Raw genomic sequence first — 20242 nt, 5'->3', positions numbered from 1 at the left:
TTCTACGTTTCTCCCTCCTCTGGGTCCTACTACCCCCCTGGGTGCCTTCCTTCCTGGATGCCTCGGAAGCGGACCCTTCGGACTCCTCCCCTTCTCTCCGGCGGGCTTTGGGACCCGGCTCTCTCTCCGGACTGCCCATTGCGCCCCCCTCTTGTACATTTGAACTTGGCGCGCGCGCGCTGCCCCTGACCTTCCTTTTGACCGTTACCTCGCTCTCTGATGCAGGCGTGGCTAACCCTGACTCATGTCCTTCCGCTGACGGAAGGCTGCCTGCTGCCGATGTTTGGGACTCCTCCCCCTTACTGCTCTCCGGTGGGGAAGCTGGTCCCGATTTCCAGCTGCTGCTCTCTGAGTCCCCTCTGGCCCCTCCTTCCTGGGGTGTTCCCTCTGGCAACCCCCTAGCTCTGACCACGGGAGCCCCTTTCTGTGAATCCTCTGATTCACTGGAGAGACTTAGAGACCTCGGATGGCTACCCTCGCTGACTTCTCCCTCAGATTCCTCTCCCTCGGTCTCTACTTCCTCCCTTTCCTGTCCCTCTGCTCCTGAACCCCTGACAGCAGCGCACCTGGGGGGGAAATAATTTTTCCCCTTTATTTCCCCCCCAAAAAACTAGGTGCGTCTTATGGGCCGGTGCGTCTTATGGGGCGAAAAATACGGTAAATCGAGAAATACATCAGTGGTAGAGAGCACGGCTTCCTTGGTGGGAGAGTTGAAGACCTTCTTTGCCCGATTTGAGGTGACACCAACAGTGGCTCCAACAGGGATGTCAGAGCTATTGGCCTCACTGCCTGCAGGAAATGCTGTCAGGGTGAAAGAGGGAGAAGCGAGGCGAATATGAAAGGAGGTAAACACGAGGAAGGTTATGGGCCCGGATGGGGGGGCTGGCAGGGTGCTAAGAGACTGTTCGGACGTTCCCACGTCTCTGCGGATCTTATGAACTCCGGAAACGGTGAACAATGCAAGCTATGATCTCGTTTGAGGAAAGGGAATTAAGATGCCTGCTTCCCCATCCCCAGTGGATTAAAAAGTCCAAAGATTAGGGAAAGAAGAAAGAAGAGGAAGCAGGATTGGATGAACATCATAAGAGACCATCATTTTCCATTGTGACTTGGCTGAGATTTGTTGGAACAGTTTTTAAAAGGCTTTATAGAAACTGGACCAAGAAGCTGGAGAAATACTAATTTGGATTATTAGACGATCATTATAAGAGTCATATTGCACTGTCTGAGTTGGTTAAGATTTGAAAGCTGGGCTAGGGAGGGAGATGAAGGGAATGTGTCATCTTGCTGAAGAGGAGAAGAAGAGGAGTTTGGATTTGATATCCCTCCCGCTTTATCACTACCCGAAGGAGTCTCAAAGCGGCTAACATTCTCCTTTCCCTTCCGCCCCCACAACAAACACTCTGTGAGGTGAGTGGGGCTGAGCGACTTCAGAGAAGTGTGACTGGCCCAAGGTCAACCAGCAGCTGCATGTGGAGGAGCGGAGACGCAAACCCGGTTCCCCAGATTACGAATCTACCGCTCTTAACCACTACACCACTGTATGCTAAATACAGCTGGGTTTATTCTGGAGTGCAAATTATGAATTATTGTTGCTACAGATGATTTTCACATGGAGATGGGAGTTTTCTTTTTGGTGCCTGCCCTGTGGAACACCCTCCCAGCAGATGTCAAAGGAAAAAACAACTACCAGACTTTAAGAAGACATCTGAAGGCAGCCCTGTTTAGGGAAGCTTTTAGGCCCGGTCTTATTCAACATCTTTATCAACGACTTGGATGATGGACTCAAGGGCATCCTGATCAAATTTGCAGATGACACCAAACTGGGAGGGGTGGCTAACACCCCAGAGGACAGGATCACAAGGTTGTTTTCTGCTGCTCCAGAGAAGCGGACACGGAGCAATGGATCCAAACTACAAGAAAGAAGATTCCACCTAAACATTAGGAAGAACTTCCTGACAGTAAGAGCTGTTTGACAGTGGAATTTGCTGCCAAGGAGTGTGGTGGAGTCTCCTACTTTGGAGGTCTTTAAGCAGAGGCTTGACAACCATATGTCAGGAGTGCTCTGATGGTGTTTCCTGCTTGGCAGGGGGTTGGACTCGATGGCCCTTGTGGTCTCTATGATTCTATTCTAATATTTGATGCATTACTGTATTTTAATATTTTGTTGGAAGCTGCCCAGAGTGACTGGGGAAATCCAGCCAGAGGGGAAGGGTTATGAAGATAAGATGGCGTCCAGTACGCTTCTTGCTGCGTCACTGTCCATGCCGATAGAAAACATGAGCCCCCTCGGCTCTCTTACTTAGCAGAGTCCTTGCAGCGGCAGGAAAACTGTTGCCTTGTGTGGGTAATAAATCAGACTGAATGCAGGCTTTCTTTCTAATCTCCTATAGTCTTTAATGCGTAGAAAAACATCATAAATCAGCCCGGCGAAATGGCTGGCATCTTCTTGCCTCTCAGTCAAAAACGAAAGAGCTTCACACACAAAGAAAGTTTCCCGTATGTGAACATAACCACGCCTCAGAATGTGAGATGTCACTCAGAACTGTTTAACCCTGTAAGTTCTGATTCTCCTCACACCCCCTCTCGTCTCGCATCCTGAGGGAAACTGTGAGTATAACTCTCCCCAAACACAACCCTTCACAGAGTTGGACTCCATGGGCGTTCTGACCTCTGCACAGTCAGACATCCGGAACTTCTTACCAAGCTCTTTGCCAAAACCTTGCATCTGTCTATCTGTCTGTGCACAGCTCTCGGCCTGCTTGCATCTAAAGACCTCACTGAGTTCAACTCAGTGAGGTTATATGGCAGGGATGTGTATACCTGTGAAGAGATCCAAGATTTAGAACCTCAAAGCCAAAGTGAGAGCATTTGGGTCAAAATTAAGGGAGAGAAGAATAACAGTGACCTCATTGTGGGAGTTTACTATAGATCCCCAAGCCAAACGGAGGACATAGATGATGCCTTCCTGGAACAGATGGCCAAGCATGCAAAAGGAAGGGAGATAGTAGTAATGGGGGACTTCAATTACCCGGATATTTGTTGGATGTCAAACTCAGCCAAGAGCATAAGGTCAAACAGATTCCTCACTGCCCTTGCAGACAACTTCATTGTCCAGAAAGTGGGAGAAGCAACAAGAGGAACAGCCATTTTAGATCTGGTCCTAACCAATGTTGATGACCTGGTTAGTGGGGTAGAAGTGGAAGGATCATTAGGCGCGAGTGATCATGCTCTTCTGAAGTTTACTATACAGCGGAAAGGAGCAGCCAAGCATACTAGGACTCAATTTCTCGACTTTAAGAAAGCCGACTTCATAAAGCTTAGGGAAGTGCTGGGTGAGATCCCATGGACAGTAATACTAAAAGGAAAGGGAGTTCAAGATGGCTGGGAGTTTGTTAAGAGGGAGATAGTAAAAGCACAACTTCAGGCAATACCAATGAGACGGAAACATGGAAGGTGCCTAAAGAAGCCAGGGTGGCTATCTAAAGAACTTTTAACTGAGTTAAGATTAAAAAAGGATGTGTACAAAAAATGGAAAAGGGGGGAAACCACCAAAGAGGAATTCAAACAAATAGCCAGCACGTGTAGACACAAAGTCAGAAAAGCTAAAGCACAAAATGAACTCAGGCTTGCTAGAGAGGTTAAAAGCAACAAAAAAGGCTTTTATGGGTATGTTCGTAGCAAAAGGAAGAACAAAGAAACCGTGGGGTCACTCAGAGGAGAAGATGGTGAAATGCAAACAGGGGACACAGAAAGGGCTGAACTCCTCAATGCCTTCTTTGCCTCAGTCTTCTCCGATAAAGAAAACAATGCCCGACCTGAAGAATTTGGAGCAAATGATTCAGCAGAGGAAACACAGCCCAGAATAACTAAGGAGATAGTACAAGAATACTTGGCTAGTCTAGATGTATTCAAGTCTCCAGGGCCAGATGAACTGCATCCAAGAGTATTAAAAGAACTGGCAGATGTGATTTCAGAACCACTGGCAGTCATCTTTGAGAATTCCTGGAGAACAGGCGAAGTCCCGGCAGACTGGAGGAGGGCAAATGTTGTCCCTATTTTCAAAAAGGGGAAAAGAGAGGACCCAAATAATTACCGCCCAGTCAGTCTGACATCAATACCAGGGAAGATTCTGGAGCAGATCATTAAGCAAACAGTCTGTGAGCACCTAGAAAGGAATGCTGTGATCACCAATAGTCAGCATGGATTTCTGAAAAATAAGTCATGTCAGACTAACCTGATCTCGTTTTTTGACAGAATTACAAGCCTGGTAGATGAAGGGAACGCAGTGGATGTAGTCTACCTTGATTTCAGCAAGGCATTTGACAAGGTGCCCCATGATATTCTTGTAAAGAAGCTGGTAAAATGCGGTCTTGATTATGCTACCACTCAGTGGATTTGTAACTGGCTGACTGACCGAACCCAAAGGGTGCTCATCAATGGTTCCTCTTCATCCTGGAGAAGAGTGACTAGTGGGGTGCCACAGGGTTCTGTCTTGGGCCCGGTCTTATTCAACATCTTTATCAACGACTTGGATGATGGACTCAAGGGCATCCTGATCAAATTTGCAGATGACACCAAACTGGGAGGGGTGGCTAACACCCCAGAGGACAGGATCACACTTCAAAACGACCTTAACAGATTAGAGAACTGGGCCAAAACAAACAAGATGAATTTTAACAGGGAGAAATGTAAAGTATTGCACTTGGGCAAAAAAAATGAGAGGCACAAATACAAGATGGGTGACACCTGGCTTGAGAGCAGTACATGTGAAAAGGATCTAGGAGTCTTGGTTGACCACAAACTTGACATGAGCCAACAGTGTGACGCGGCAGCTAAAAAAGCCAATGCAATTCTGGGCCTCATCAATAGGAGTATAGCATCTAGATCAAGGGAAGTAATAGTGCCACTGTATTCTGCTCTGGTCAGACCTCACCTGGAGTACTGTGTCCAGTTCTGGGCACCACAATTCAAGAAGGACACTGACAAACTGGAACGTGTCCAGAGGAGGGCAACCAAAATGGTCAAAGGCCTGGAAATGATGCCTTATGAGGAACGGCTAAGGGAGCTGGGCATGTTTAGCCTGGAGAAGAGGAGGTTAAGGGGTGATATGATAGCCATGTTCAAATATATAAAAGGATGTCACATAGAGGAGGGAGAAAGGCTGTTTTCTGCTGCTCCAGAGAAGCGGACACGGAGCAATGGATCCAAACTACAAGAAAGAAGATTCCACCTAAACATTAGGAAGAACTTCCTGACAGTAAGAGCTGTTCGACAGTGGAATTTGCTGCCAAGGAGTGTGGTGGAGTCTCCGTCTTTGGAGGTCTTTAAGCAGAGGCTTGACAACCATATGTCAGGAGTGCTCTGATGGTGTTTCCTGCTTGGCAGGGGGTTGGACTCGATGGCCCTTGTGGTCTCTTCCAACTCTATGATTCTATGATTCTATGATTCTAACTCCTTTCCCATTGCCTCTTGCCCCTTCCTGGCTTCTGTCTCAGGCAACTGTTGAACCTCCTCAAAACTCTCAGGTTCGCACTGTGCGAAACCAACCCACACGCTGGTGACCTGAAACCTCTCAGGTGGTACCCCCTTTGTGGTGTGTGCGGAACGTCTGAGCACTGTCTCAGGTGCCCCCTCTGACCCACTGGGGTCAGCAGGTGTGTCACTGATACCAGAAGACTCCCCCTCTGACTTACTGCATCTTCGGGCCTCCTGCACTTTGCTAACGGGAAACGAAGGCTCACTCTTGGGCTCTCTTTTAACAACCTGTGGAGATGCCCCTCCCTGTTCTTGACCCTGGTCAGAGACCTGGTCCTCATCAACAGGTTTAGCTTCTGACTCTCTCTCCTCCTCAGAATCAGACAGACATTCTGAGAGAACGTCAGGATTCGCAAGGATCCTTGACCAACCATTCTGCTCACAGAACTCAGCATTTCTGCTGATTAGAAGCCTGGACTGATCACCTTCTGGATAGGCAAACCTCCACCCTTTTGTCGCAGGCTCGTACCCACAAAAGATCATTTCCCGGGACCTCGGGTCACCTTTCTTTTGTTGAGCCTTTGGCACAAGCACCCAAGCTTCGCAACCGAACACACGGAAGAAATGCACCTTCGGTTTCTTCCGGTGCAGCAAGAAATATGGTGTGTCACCTACAACAGAGTTATAGGACCTGTTCATCGTGAAGTTGGCCGTCCTCCAGGCTTCAGCCCAAAAGCTCTGAGGCAAACCAGAGTCAAACAATAGAGCGTCAGCTGTTTCAGCCAGTGCCTTGCTCCTGCGCTCCGCCATGCCACTCTCCTGAGGAGAAGCAGCACCCGTCAACCTGTGACGTATTCCCTTCTGGTGGAAGAAACTCTGCAGAGCAGACCCAGAGAACTCTGCGCCTCGGTCACTCTTAAAACTCTGCACCTTGGTGGAAAACTGTAGTTCCACCGCCGCAACCCAGTCTTTGATCAGTTGCGCTGCCTCGCTTTGCTGTTTCAGTGAGAAGAACCACCCGTTCTGGGTAAAATCATCTGTCAGCGTAAGCACCAACCTGGCCCCGCCCAGACTCGGCCTTGGCATGGGACCACTAAGGTCTGTGTGCACAAGCTCAAAAGGCTTTGTGGTTACCCTCTCCGATCTGGGATAACTGCACCTTTGTACCTTTGCCCTTCTGCATGCCCTGCAATCTAGGAATTTATCACATGCTTTCATCTTGCAACCTACAGTGCATTCAGGCAACTTCTGGATATCTTTCCAACAGCCATGCGACATTCTTCTGTGCCACAAATGAGCACATGAATCATGAGTGGGAACATTAACACACTTAGCCTGTGCTGTCTCAGCGTCCCTCTTACCCTCCAGAGGTGTCTCCAGAACAAAGGTTGTTCTGACATGCAACACTGACCAGTTGTCTCCCGCCCCTGGAAATAGAACAGACATCATTTTCAAAGCAAACCTTATACCCCTCCTGTAAAAGAGAAGATACAGATAAAAGACAACATTTCATTCCAGGCACAACGTAGACCTCCAGCTCCGCCTGTAAAAAAGAAACAAACAAATTGCCAACAGTGGTTAAATGTCTCTGTGAGCCATCAGCAAGAGTGACTGTTTTCCCAGTTGAAACAGCCCTGCAGTTCCACATTTCACCACCAGGTGGCACTGGCATCAGATGATGGCTGGCTCCTGAGTCGATGACCCAACGTAGCATGCTGCCCTCACTGGAGTTGTCCCGTAGCGTTGCCATGGAGGCAGCTGCAAGCTGATAAGAACCGTCACTCCCTGTGTCACGTCCTCCCTTTGCATTCCCATGCTGACCTCCTCTCCTGGACTGGCTGCCATGGAAACCTGGCTGACTGCCATGGGAAGCGACCTTGGAGACATCCTGCCCAGCCTCTCTGGCTCTCCGCGGACAGGATCGACGCAGATGGTCAACAGACCCACAGATAAAACAGCGACAAGTGGAAAAAGCCTGAACTGTGCCCTCTGCTGGCCTGGCCCCCCCTCTGCACCCGGCAGGGCTCTCTGTGCCAGCACGGCCTTCTCTGAGTCGGCGTTCCTGTTCGTCACACAAGCTACCAGTCACATACTGAAGCGTAAGATCGGCTGGACTCATCGATTCCAAAGTTAGACACAAATTGTCATAACTTTTGTCCAAAGAGCTGAGCAAAATATAAACTTTCAGTTCCTCAGAAAAGTTGACTTGCAACAGTCTCAGCTGGTTGAAAACAGAAAGCATCTCAGTTACATGCTGTCTGATGCTATCACCAGGACGCAGCTTCATCTCAAACAAGCGTCTGGTAGTGTGGATTTTTGCCCCAGCTGTGGTCCTGTGGTGCACTCTCTCTAGTGCCTGGTAGGCCTCATGAGCAGTCTCAAGCCCCTCTACCAAAGGAAGCTATGAGCCCTCCAAACTGAGCACTATAGCTCCCAGGGCTTTCTGATTCCTCTGCGAAGCATGGGCAGCTGCAATATCTGCTGCTGAAGCACCGGCTGCAGCTTGCTGTGGAGGCCCTTGGACCGCCTCCCACAGACCCTTGGCTACCAGCCAGGCCTTCAGATTCCTGGACCACTCCTCCCAATTTCTGCCATTTTTTCAAAAGGGACGGAATATGACTCCTGGCCCTCTGCCATCTTCTCCCCCGGGGCTCAGCGTACTCACGTAGCAGCAGCTCCCTGGCACCTGGTCCTGAAGATGAGATCCTCCCCAGCGAGCTTCTCTGCCTCAAAACATTAGGCAAAAGCTCCAACTGGCTCCAGCTCAGCTGGCTTCCCATAACCTATGAAGATAAGATGGCGTCCAGTACGCTTCTTGCTGCATCACTGTCCATGCCGATAGAAAACATGAGCCCCCTCGGCTCTCTTACTTAGCAGAGTCCTTGCAGTGGCAGGAAAACTGTTGCCTTGTGTGGGTAATAAATCAGACTGAATGCAAGCTTTTCTTTCTGATCTCCAACAGTCTTTAATGAGTAGAAAAACATCATAAATCAGCCCGGCGAAATGGCTGGCATCTTCTCGCCTCTCAGTCAAAAACGAAAGAGCTTCACACAAAGAAAGTTTCCCGTATGTGAACATAACCACGCCTCAGAATGTGAGATGTCACTCAGAACTGTTTAACCCTGTAAGTTCTGATTCTCCTTACAAGGGTATCAATAAATCATCATCATCATTTTTTTGTATTTTTTATATTTTTAATATTTTCTATTAAGATTCCTTTATTTTGAATTTAGGACACACATAGGAAGAGGAGAGTTGGAGGTGCGAGGGACCTGCAAGGAACACAGGAAAGGAAGGATCTCTCAGGGTGGGATATGGGGAGAAGAGGGGGTAACGCAGGGGAGAAGTGGGGGAGCCTGCCTTTCTATGGGTTGACGAATGATGTTATATATGATACAAATGTCATAAACAGTATTTTTAGTTTATATCCCCCCCTTTCTCTTTTCTATAGAATTGTATTTTGTAAGGATTGTTTAATATTTTTTGTTTTATTTCTCTTTTTTGGTTTCCCCTCAGTATGAATTCTTTGATGGCGAGTGAGATGGGAGCTATGAGTGAAGCTCTTTCCACCTTCCATGCAGTGATAGGGTTTCTCCCCTGTATGAGTTCTTTGATGCAAAGTGAGGTTTCTCCCATCCCAGAAGTTCTTCCCACATTCGAAGCACTGATAGGGTTTCTCCCCAGTATGAATTCTTTGATGGGAAGTGAGATGTGCGCTTTGATTAAAGCACTTTCCACATTCCAAGCAGTGAAACGGTTTTTCTCCTCTATGAATTCTTTGATGGGAAGTGAGATGTGCGCTTTGATTAAAACTCTTTCCACATTCCAAGCACTGATAAGGTTTCTCCCCAGTATGAATTCTGTGATGGGAAGTGAGACTATCCTTCCGATTGAAGCTCTTTCCACATTCCAAGCACTGATAGGGTTTCTCCCCTGTATGACTTCTTCGATGGCAAGTGAGATTGGCCCTGTAACTGAAGCTTTTCCCACATTCCAAGCACTGATAGGGTTTTTCTCCTGTATGAGTTCTTTGATGGGAAGTGAGCTTGTTCCCCTCCCTGAAGCTCTTCCCGCATTCGAAGCACTGATAGGGTTTTTCTCCTGTATGAGTTCTTTGATGGGAAGTGAGCTTGTTCCCCTCCCTGAAGCTCTTCCCACATTCAAAGCACTGATAGGGTTTCTCCCCGGTATGATTTCTTTGATGGCAAGTGAGATGTGCGCTTTGATTAAAGCTCTTTCCACATTCCAAGCACTGATAGGGTTTTTCTCCTGTATGAATTCTGCGATGGGAAGTGAGACTGGAGCTATCAGTGAAGCTCTTTCCACATTCCAAGCACTGATAGGGTTTCTCTCCTGTATGAATTCTTTGATGGGAAGTGAGATTCACCTTCTGACTGAAGCTCTTTCCACATTCCAAGCACTGATAGGGTTTCTCCCCTTTATGAGTTCTTTGATGCAAAGTGAGCTTGGCCCCCTCCCTGAAGCTCTTCCCGCATTCGAAGCACTGATAGGGTTTTTCTCCTGTATGCGTTCTTTGATGGGAAGTGAGATTTTGCCTGAGACTGAAGCTCTTTCCACATTCCAGACAATGATAGGGTTTCTCCCCTGTATGAATTCTGTGATGGGAAGTGAGATGTGCGCTTTGATTAAAGCTCTTCCCACATTCCAAGCACTGATAGGGTTTCTCCCCTGTATGAATTCTGCGATGGGAAGTGAGATGGTGCCTGAGACTGAAGCTCTTCCCACATTCCAAGCACTGATAGGGTTTTTCTCCTGTATGCGTTCTTTGATGGGAAGTGAGATTTTGCCTGAGACTGAAGCTCTTCCCACATTCCAAGCACTGATAGGGTTTCTCCCCTGTATGAATTCTGCGATGGGAAGTGAGATGGTGCCTGAGACTGAAGCTCTTCCCACATTCCAAGCACTGATAGGGTTTCTCCCCGGTATGAATTCTTTGATGGGAAGTGAAATGTGCGCTTTGATTAAAGCTCTTTCCACATTCCAAGCACTGATACAATTTCTCCCTGCTCTGTGTTCTTTCGTGTGAAGTGAGGCTATTCCTTCGAATGAAGCTCTTTCTTTGACGGGAGGTGCACTGGGAGCTCGGACGGATGTTCTCTCCACACTCTGAATGTTTATTTGACTTCTCCGCTATGTGGATTCTGTTGTGCTCCCCCTTGTTCTTCCCTTCCAGTTCATCTCCATCTGCAATGAAGAGAGAAGCGAATTAGAGCCTCAGGAAGAAATGGAGCTCCAGATCATTGAACCAAGTCAATTAATGCTTGTGATAGAGGAAGAACTAAAAATAGCTAGATGTGGGGCCTCTCTATAGTTTTCACTGTCTTTGTTGGTCGGTATTTACTGACATATTGCTTGGCTTTTATCTAGAATGGATTTTGTTCTTGCTCAATCCTGGACTCCACTCCATCTCCAAGGTCAGTCATCTCTTTGGTCAATCAAATGCAAACAGAAGCAAAAACAACACGCCTGACAGAATTTACATCAACTTCCCTTTTTTTTTGCAAGTAAATTTTTATTCAGAATTTGTAAAAGAAAAAAGAAAAAAGGACAAAGAAATACAAAAATAAACATTTTAACATAAATTATTCATCCTATTTTCATGCTATACAAAAAGTAAGCGTACATTTTGCAAGTAAATTTTTATTCAGAATTTGTAAAAGAAAAACGAAAAAAGGACAAAGAAATACAAAAATAAACATTTTAACATAAATTATTCATCCTATTTTCATGCTATACAAAAAGTAAGCGTACAATCATACAAAAAAATAATATAAACATTAGGCTCTACTTAGCCTTTGACTTCCCTTCACCCTTTTGGTAAGTATCAAATAAATCCCGGGTTGCGTAATTAGTTTATTAAAGTTTATAATTATTAGCTGATAAAGTTTTTCTAATACCGCCAGTTCCTCCTATATATCCGTTCCAATATATTTCCAAAATTTACTCCAATTTTTTTGAAATTTCTGGTCGTCTTGGTCTCGTATTCTGCCTGTTAATCTATCTAGCTCGGCATAGTTAATCATTTTGACCTGCCAGTCACTTACGTTAGGTATAGTTTCTGTTTTCCAGTTTTGTGCCAGCATAATTCTTGCGGCTGTGGTGGCATAGAGAAATATTTTTTTATCTTCATTTTTTATTTCCTTACCCATAATTCCCAGCAAAAAGGCCTCAGGTCTTTTGGGAAAAGTATATTTAAAAACTTTTTTAAGTTCATTATAAATTGCTTCCCAAAAAACCTTCACCTTGTTGCATTGCCACCACATATGGTAGAGGTCTCCCTCCACTTCACCACATTTCCAGCATGTCTTATTTTCTGATCTATAGATTTTAGCCAATTTTGCCGGCGTAAGATACCATCTATAGAGCATTTTCCAAACATTTTCTCTGGCTGGTATTTACTGACATATTGCTTGGCTTTTATCTGGAATGGATTTTGTTCTGGCTCAACCCTGGAATCCACTCCATCTCCAAGGTCAGTCATGTCTTTGGTCAATCAAATGCAAACAGAAGCAAAAACAACAAGCCTGACAGAATTTACATCAACTTCCCTAAAAACTCTGAAGCCGGCATTTAAGAAGGCCTGGGTGGTTCAGAGAAGCCTGGTCATTGTTTTAAAAGGCATGACTAGACGCAGAACATTCACAGAGGAAACAGTTGATATCCCTCCATTCTGGGTTCACTGTCTGGATGTTAGAATGCCAGACGCTGTTGGTCTCCAGCCAAAGAGTTGAAGTTCATCACATACAGGTATGTATGGAACATCTACACCTTGTCTGGACTTCTCTGCGACCCATCCCCTCTGCAGGGAGGTGGGACCAATTCGGATGGTCCGCCCCCGCCACTTAATGGATCCAAATGGTTTCCAGAGAGTGGTAGGGGATGCTTTATCCCATGTTGATGGCCTTTCAGCTGATTCCCTGGTGGCCCGCTGGAATGTGGAGTTAACCAGGGCTATTGACTGTTTGGCTCCGAAGCGCCCTCTCCGATTGCATGGAGCCCGGACAGCCCCGTGGTTTTCCACGGATCTGAGGGCAATGAAACAATCGTTGAGACGGCTAGAGCGCCGGTGGCGGAGAACTCATTCCGAATCTGACCGGACACAGGTTAGAGCTCAACGTCGAGCCTACCAAGTGGCGATAGCGACGGCGAAGAAGACTTTCTTCACCGCCTCTATTGCATCTGCAGAAAACAGCAGCAGGAGACTTTTTCAGGTGGTTCACAATTTAGCGGAACCACCTGCAACATCGGGGCCCAGTACGGGCCACATGTTCTCCTGCAATGACTTTGCAAAGTTTTTTGCAGATAAAATCGCTCAGATTCGGGAAGAAGTAGACTCCACCGTGGGAGCAGGGCCGGGGCGGGAGAGTGCTAGAGTTCTGTCTAGTCAAGTTGAGTGGGATCAATTCCAATCTGTTACCTCCGAGGATGTGGACAGGCTGCTTGGGCGAGTGAAACCAACCACCTGTCTCCTGGATCCTTGCCCATCCTGGCTTATAAAAGCTAGCCGGGAAGGACTGGGCAATGGGCTTCGTGGGGTGGTGAATGCTTCCCTCCGTGAGGGAGCCTTCCCAGACCCGCTGAAAGAGGCGGTTATTAAACCACTTCTTAAAAAACCATCTTTAGATGCGGCCACGATGGCCAACTATCGCCCAGTCTCAAATCTTCCATTCCTGGGCAAGGTGATTGAGCGAGCGGTTGCCGAACAACTCCAGGCACGCCTGGAAGAAGCGGACCATTTGGATCCCTTCCAGTCGGGATTCAGGCCTCATCATGGGACTGAAACTGCCTTGGTCGCACTGGTTGATGATCTCCGGCGGGCTAGGGACAAAGGTGAGAGCTGTTTCCTAGTTCTGCTGGATCTCTCAGCGGCGTTTGATACCATCGACCATAGCATCCTTCTGGACCGTCTTGAGGGGCTGGGAGCTGGGGGCACTGTTATACAGTGGTTCCGCTCCTTCCTCCTGGGCCGTGTTCAGAAAGTGGTGGTGGGGGATGAGTGTTCAGACCCCTGGGCTCTCACTTGTGGGGTGCCTCAGGGTTCTGTCCTCTCCCCCATGCTTTTCAACATTTACATGCAGCCGCTGGGAGAGATCATCAGGAGGTTTGGGCTGGGTGTTCATCAGTATGCGGATGATACCCAGCTCTACCTCTCTTTTAAATCAGAACCAGTGAAGGCGGTGAAGGTCCTGTGTGAGTGTCTGGAGGCGGTTGGAGGATGGATGGCGGCTAACAGATTGAGGTTGAATCCTGACAAGACAGAAGTACTGTTTTTGGGGGACAGGAGGCGGGCAGGTGTGGAGGATTCCCTGGTCCTGAATGGGGTAACTGTGCCCCTGAAGGACCAGGTGCGCAGCCTGGGCGTCATTTTGGACTCACAGCTGTCCATGGAGGCACAGGTCAAATCCGTGTCCAGGGCAGCTGTTTACCAGCTCCATCTGGTACGTAGGCTGAGACCCTATCTGCCTGCGGACTGTCTCGCCAGAGTGGTGCATGCTCTGGTTATCTCCCGCTTGGACTACTGCAATGCACTCTACGTGGGGCTACCTTTGAAGGTGACTCGGAAACTACAACTAATCCAGAATGCGGCAGCTAGACTGGTGACTGGGAGCGGCCGCCGAGACCATATAACACCGGTCTTGAAAGACCTGCATTGGCTCCCAGTACGTTTCCGAGCACAATTCAAAGTGTTGGTGCTGACCTTTAAAGCCCTAAACGGCCTCGGTCCAGTATACCTGAAGGAGCGTCTCCACCCCCATCATTCTGCCCGGACGCTGAGGTCCAGCGCCGAGGGCCTTCTGGCGGTTCCCTCATTGCGAGAAGCAAAGCTACAGGGAACCAGGCAGAGGGCCTTCTCGGTAGTGGCGCCCACCCTGTGGAACGCCCTTCCAGCAGATGTCAAAGTGATAAATAACTACCTGACATTCAAGAGACATCTTAAGGCAGCCCTGTTCAGGGAAGTTTTTAACATGTGATATTTTATTGTATTTTTGGTTTTTATGGAAGCCGCCCAGAGTGGCTGGGGAGGCCCAGCCAGATGGGCGGGGTATAAATAATAAATTATTATTATTATTATTATTATTGTCTGTGAATCAAACAGCAACATGTTCACCTGAACACTCCCCATCAGCTGCTGCCTCAATCTGGTTGGTCTAAATTTAAATTTATACGTAAATCACTTTCTTCACTTTGAACCCCCCACCCATGTCCATGAGGAGACCAACTCTGTATTTTTTCATTAGCAACAGAAGAGGAAACGCGACTATAACTCAGTTCAAACCAATTCATGAACCCAGAACTCATACACCGACCACTAATGATGAACCATGTTATAGATATTCCTGCAAATTTATTCTGCTATTTTTGATATGCAAATGGCATGCGAAGACTTAGTCTACATATTTGTATCATTTATTAGTCATATGTTCCTTGTTTTTAAAAGCAAATAAGAAGTTATTCCAAAAAGAAAAAGACAACACACAGAGGCCCCATCTGCATTCAAACTGCAAAGCAGGGATCAGTGAGTTGTCTGGCATTGGCAGGGCAGTCAGATCACAGAACTGGTTTTAGACATTTAGATAGACCTGCCGATTCATCGCGTCGGGCAGGGAGCTGTGATCTATTCCTGGCTCAAATTGCCTGCAGATGACAAAGGCGCAGGAAGGCAGGCAGGTGGGGGAGCCCGAAAAGGTGCTCCCCTTCTCCATCTCCATCCACCTGTCTGCCTCCCCCCACACTCCAATTCCTCTCTGGCTCCATCCATCTAGGTCCCCATCTCCCCTCCCCTGGGACTCACCAGATCTCTCGGAGGTCCCTGGGAGGGAATGCTCAGAGGCTGAGAGGAGTGATGCAGGAGACAACCTGACCAGGTCATCCGTCCATCTTCCCCCTTCCATCCTCGCTAGCTTTGCAGAATCTGTTCCGTTTATCCTTCCTGAGGAGTCAAGGAGCCAAAACGAGCTGGAGGGTCCCTGGGAGAGAGGAAGAAGGAAAGGCAGCCTCAGAGTCCCTGCAGGGATTCTCCTGTCCCTGGAGAAGCACAAATGGGGCGGCCCCTTCCCAACAGAAGCCCCATTTCTATACCTCTCCAGTGGTTCGAAAAAAATAAGGTAGGCTACTTACATGACAATTAAAGAAAAAATAAGAAGAGAGAGTAATAGAGAAATGAAAAATAATTGAAGATCCTAAAGAAATATGCAAAGAAAAATTAAATTACTATAGGAAGTTTTACCGTGCAAAAGAAGAAGACCAAGAGGAAATGGAATGATTCATAGCACAAAATAGACTCCCGACAATAGCAGATTGGAAAATAGAACAACTAAATTTACCAACAGTGATGATGGAGGTGCAGCAATCTCAAAAGCAAAGATAGGAAAGTCCCCAGGTACGGATGGATTATCGGCGGCATTTTATAAGAAGTTAGAAGATATATTATCAGAACCAAGGAAACAGTACTGGACCAAATTTTAAAGGAAGGAAGAATACCAAAATCATGGGAAGAAGCATTTATCACACTGAGACCCAAACAAGGAGCAGATCCAACACTAATCAAAAATTATAGACCTATATCATTGTTCAATCATGATTATAAAATATTTGCCAACATCCTAGCCAACAGATTAAAATAAAGTATTGAATGAAATAATATACAGAGATCAGGCTGGCTTCTTACCAGGCAGATACATGCACAATAAAATGAGAAACATAATTGATATTTTAGAATATTTAGAAGCAAGATCAGATAAAAAAGCCATTTTGATGCTGATAGACACGGAATAGGTCTTCGACAACATCTCTTGGAGCTTCATTGTCAGGGAACTGCCATCAGTGCTGGAGGGAGAGAGCAAAAGCCAGAGGGATTCCAGAGAGCGTCCAGGGATCGGGAGAAGCAGCCCACCTTCTGGGGAAGAGAATCAGCGTAGCACCAGTGGAGAAGGGGGGCAGATGGGGGAAGCGGCGAGGCGGTCCCAGGACTCCTTGCCGGGGACCAGCGGGGAGAGTAGGGGTCCTCCGCTGCCCACGCCCTCCTTGCGCAGAAGGCTTCCGCGCAGAGAGAGTAGGAGGAGACTAGGCGTCAAAGAGCTTCTTTGCTGGAAGAAGTTTAAGAAACGCCCACTGACGGATTCTGCCAGCGATTGAGTCAGCCACGGGTGAGTGGCTGTCCGGACAGAAAAGGTTCACTCAGGCAACCCAGCCAGGTGTTTGCACAGGCTTACGCACGAGCAACCCCTAGAACCATTACATTCATGAAAAAAATACAGAAAAAGCAGGACTTGGAGAAAATATTATTAGGGGTGTTGAGGCAATATATTGAAATCAGAGAGCCAAATTGATACTAAATAGTGAAATAAGAGAAGTAAAATAAGTAAGGGGACCAGGCAAGGCTGCCCCCTTTCGCCTCCACTTTTTATTACGGTACTAGAATTCTTAGCAATGACAACAAGGAGTGACCAAGGCATAAAAGGTCTAACAAGGGGGAAGAAGTCGCACAAGATGAAGGCCTTTGCAGACAATGTAATTCTAACTTCTGAAAATCTGGAGGAAAGCATACCAGAAATAATAGGGAAAATCCTTGAATTTGGAAGTGGCAGGATTTAAATTAAATAAAAATAAGACTAGTATGCTAGCAAAAAATATGTCAACACAGGAAAAAGAAGAACTAAAGAAAATATCAGGATTGGAAACAGTAAATAAAACTAAGTATTTGGGAATCTGGCTAACAAATTAAAACACCAATCTGTTTAAAGACAATTATATTAAAACATGGAAAGAAATCAGTTTTGAATCATATAATAAGAAAATTGATATATAGAGTATAGGAAAAACATAAAGTGGTCTTAGAACCTAAACCCCCCTGGTGGATTTCACCTCAGGAAGCAAAAACTGGGGGAAAGAAAAATATGGAATTGAATTGGGCCACTTTCACTGCCTTGTTGTGACGAAGGGGCTTGAATAACTCAGAGACGCTATGAGCTAAGCCGTACAGGGCCACCCAAGACAGACAGGTCATAGTGGAGAGTTTAGACTTAACGTGATCCACCTGGAGGAAGAACCGGCCAGCCACTTCAGTAGCCCTGCCAAGAAAACTCCATGGACAAAGACAACAGGCATATAAAAGTTATGACGCTGGAAGATGAGCCCCTCAGGTCGGAAGGCGTCCAACATGCTACTGAGGAAGAGAGGAGGACAAGGACAAGTAGATTCAGAGCTGATGAAACGGCTGGGCCAAAGCCGAAAGGTAAGTTGGATGTGGTGAAAATGAGATGGCAAGAATAAATATTGACATCCTGGGCATCAGTGAACTAAAATGGACAGGGATGGGCGAATTCAGTTCAGATGACCATCATAACTACTACTGTGGGGAAGAATCCCGTAAAAGAAATGGAGTGGCCCTCGTAGTCAAGAAAAGAGTGGCAAAAGCTGTACTGGGATGAAATCTGAAAAATGATAGAATGATCTTGATACAAATCCAAGGCAGACCTACAAGAAATAGAATACAGATTTCCAAAGAATAGCAAGGAGAGACAAGAGGGCCTTCTTAAACGAGCAATGCAAAGAAATAGAGGAAAACAATCGAATGGGAGAAAACCAGAGATCTGTTCAAGAAAATTGGAGATATGAAAGGAACTTTTTGTACAAAGATTACCATAATAAAGGACCAAAGTGGTAAGGACCTAACAGAAGCAGAAGACATCAAGAAGAGGGGGCAAGAATACACAGAGGAATTATACCAGAAACATATGGATGTCTCGTACAGCCCAGGTAGTGTGGTTGCTGACCTTGAGCCAGACATCCTGGAGAGTGAAGTCAAATGGGCCTTAGAAAGCACTGCTAATAACAAGGCCAGTGGAAGTGATGATATTCCAGCTGAACTATTTAAAACTTTAAAAGAGGATGCTGTTAAGGTGCTACACTCAATATGCCAGCAAGTTTGGAAAACTCAGCAGTGGCCAGAGGATTGGAGAAGATCAGTCTACATCCCAATCCCAAAGAAGGGCAGTGCCAAAGAATGCTCCAACTACCGCACAATTGCACTCATTTCACACGCTAGCAAGGTTATGCTTAAAATTCTACAAGGCATGCTTAAGCAGTATGTGGACCGAGAACTCCCAGAAGTGCAAGCTGGATTTCGAAGGGGCAGAGGAACCAGAAACCAAATTGCAAACATGCGGGGGATTATGGAGAAAGCTAGAGAGTTCCAGAAAGACATCTACTTCTGCTTCATTGACTATGCAAAAGCCTTTGACTGTGTTGACCACAGCAAACTATGGCAAGTTCTTAAAGAGATGGGAGTGCCTGATCACCTCATCTGTCTCCTGAGAAATCTCTATGTGGGACAAGAAGCTACAGTTAGAACTGGATATGGAACAATTGATTGGTTCAAAATTGGGAAAGGAGTACGACAAGGCTGTATTTTGTCTCCCTGCTTATTTAACTTATACGCAGATGAGATCATCATGCGAAAAGCTGGGCTGGATGAATCCCTAGCCGGAATTAAGATTGCCGGAAGAAATATCAACAACCTCAGATATGCAGATGACACAACTTTGATGGCAGAAAGTGAGGAGGAATTAAATAACCTTTTATTGAGGGTGAAAGAGGAGAGCACAAAATATGGTCTGAAGCTCAACATCAAAAAAACGAAAATCATGGCCACCGGACCTCCTGGCAAATAGAAGGGGAAGAAATGGAGGCAGTTAGAGATTTTACCTTCTTGGGCTCCATGATCACTGTAGATGGTGACAGCAGTCACGAAATTAAAAGACGCCTGCTTCTTGGGAGAAAAGCAATGACAAACCTAGACAGCATCTTAAAAAGTAGAGACATCACCTTGCCATGAAAGGTCCGTATAATTAAAGCTATGGTTTTCCCAGTAGTGATGCATGGAATGAGAGCTGGACCATCAAGAAGGCTGATCGCCGAAGAATTGATGCTTTCAAATTCTGGTGCTGGAGGAGACTCTTGGGAGTCCCATGGACTGCAAGAAGATCAAACCTCTCCATTCTGAAGGAAATCAGCCCTGAGTGCTCACTGGAAGGACAGATCCTGAAGCTGAGGCTCCAAGACTTTGGCCACCTCATGAGAAGAGAAGACTCCCTGGAAAAGACCCTGATGTTGGGAAAGATGGAGGGCACAAGGAGAAGGGGACGACAGAGGACAAGGTGGCTGGACAGTGTTCTCGAAGCTACCAGCATGAGTTTGGCCAAACTGCGGGAGGAAATAAAACACCACCTAACAGGGTGGATCCAGTATCACCAAATAAATGAGGTCTTCAAAGCTGTCAAGAAAAAGGGTTTTGCAATTTCAGTATTGGATAAAGAATTACCGTATTTTTCGCCCTATAGGACGCACTTTTCCCCCTCCAAAAATGAAGCGTCCTATGGGGCGAATGCAGGCTTTCGCTGAAGCCTGGAGAGCGAGAGGAGAGCTGCCTGCACCCAGAAGCTTGGGGCGCGCTGAGCTGAGCGCCCCCCCCCCCCCGGCTTCACGCAGCTCTCCACAAGCTGTGGGAGAGCTGGGCGAAGTAGCAGATAACAGCCTGTTCTGGGGGCTGGGGTTCCCGCACCTGGGGGGGGGGAGAATAATTCCCCCCTTTATTTCACCCCCCAAAAACCTAGGTGCGCCCTATGGGGTGAAAAATATGGCATTAAAAAACAAAACAAAAGTAATTTCTAAAATGTATGGAATCTTAGTGGAGTGGAAGGATATGGATGAACAGGTAAAGGTGGTAATGATCAAATTGGCT

General features: G+C 46.7%; 2 protein-coding genes and 1 long non-coding RNA gene across 7 annotated transcripts in view; all 3 read right to left on the bottom strand.

The window, feature by feature from the left end:
- The window catches only part of LOC114589789 (uncharacterized), an 85242-nt gene that overhangs the window by 44327 nt on the left and 20673 nt on the right, over positions 1 to 20242 (bottom strand). The window lies entirely within an intron of this gene.
- LOC144326690 (uncharacterized) overlaps positions 1 to 20242 on the bottom strand; it is a 94399-nt gene that overhangs the window by 65754 nt on the left and 8403 nt on the right. The window lies entirely within an intron of this gene.
- LOC114589645 (uncharacterized) overlaps positions 8419 to 20242 on the bottom strand; it is a 62955-nt gene continuing 51131 nt past the window's right edge. For 2 of the 3 annotated variants that reach the window (XM_077923257.1, XM_077923258.1), the window contains 2 exons: positions 15293 to 15467; positions 8419 to 10683 (listed from right to left, as the gene is read on the bottom strand). In XM_077923257.1, the coding sequence (XP_077779383.1) occupies positions 8924 to 10683; positions 15293 to 15392 (1860 nt within the window). In that variant the 5' untranslated portion in view covers positions 15393 to 15467 and the 3' untranslated portion in view covers positions 8419 to 8923. The remainder of the gene's footprint in view (positions 10684 to 15292; positions 15468 to 20242) is intronic. The other variant, XR_013391636.1, reaches the window with a different exon arrangement.

Source organism: Podarcis muralis, chromosome 2, assembly GCF_964188315.1.
Source record: "Podarcis muralis chromosome 2, rPodMur119.hap1.1, whole genome shotgun sequence".
Lineage (NCBI taxonomy): Eukaryota > Metazoa > Chordata > Lepidosauria > Squamata > Lacertidae > Podarcis > Podarcis muralis.
This window is presented reverse-complemented; position numbering and strand designations above follow the sequence as displayed.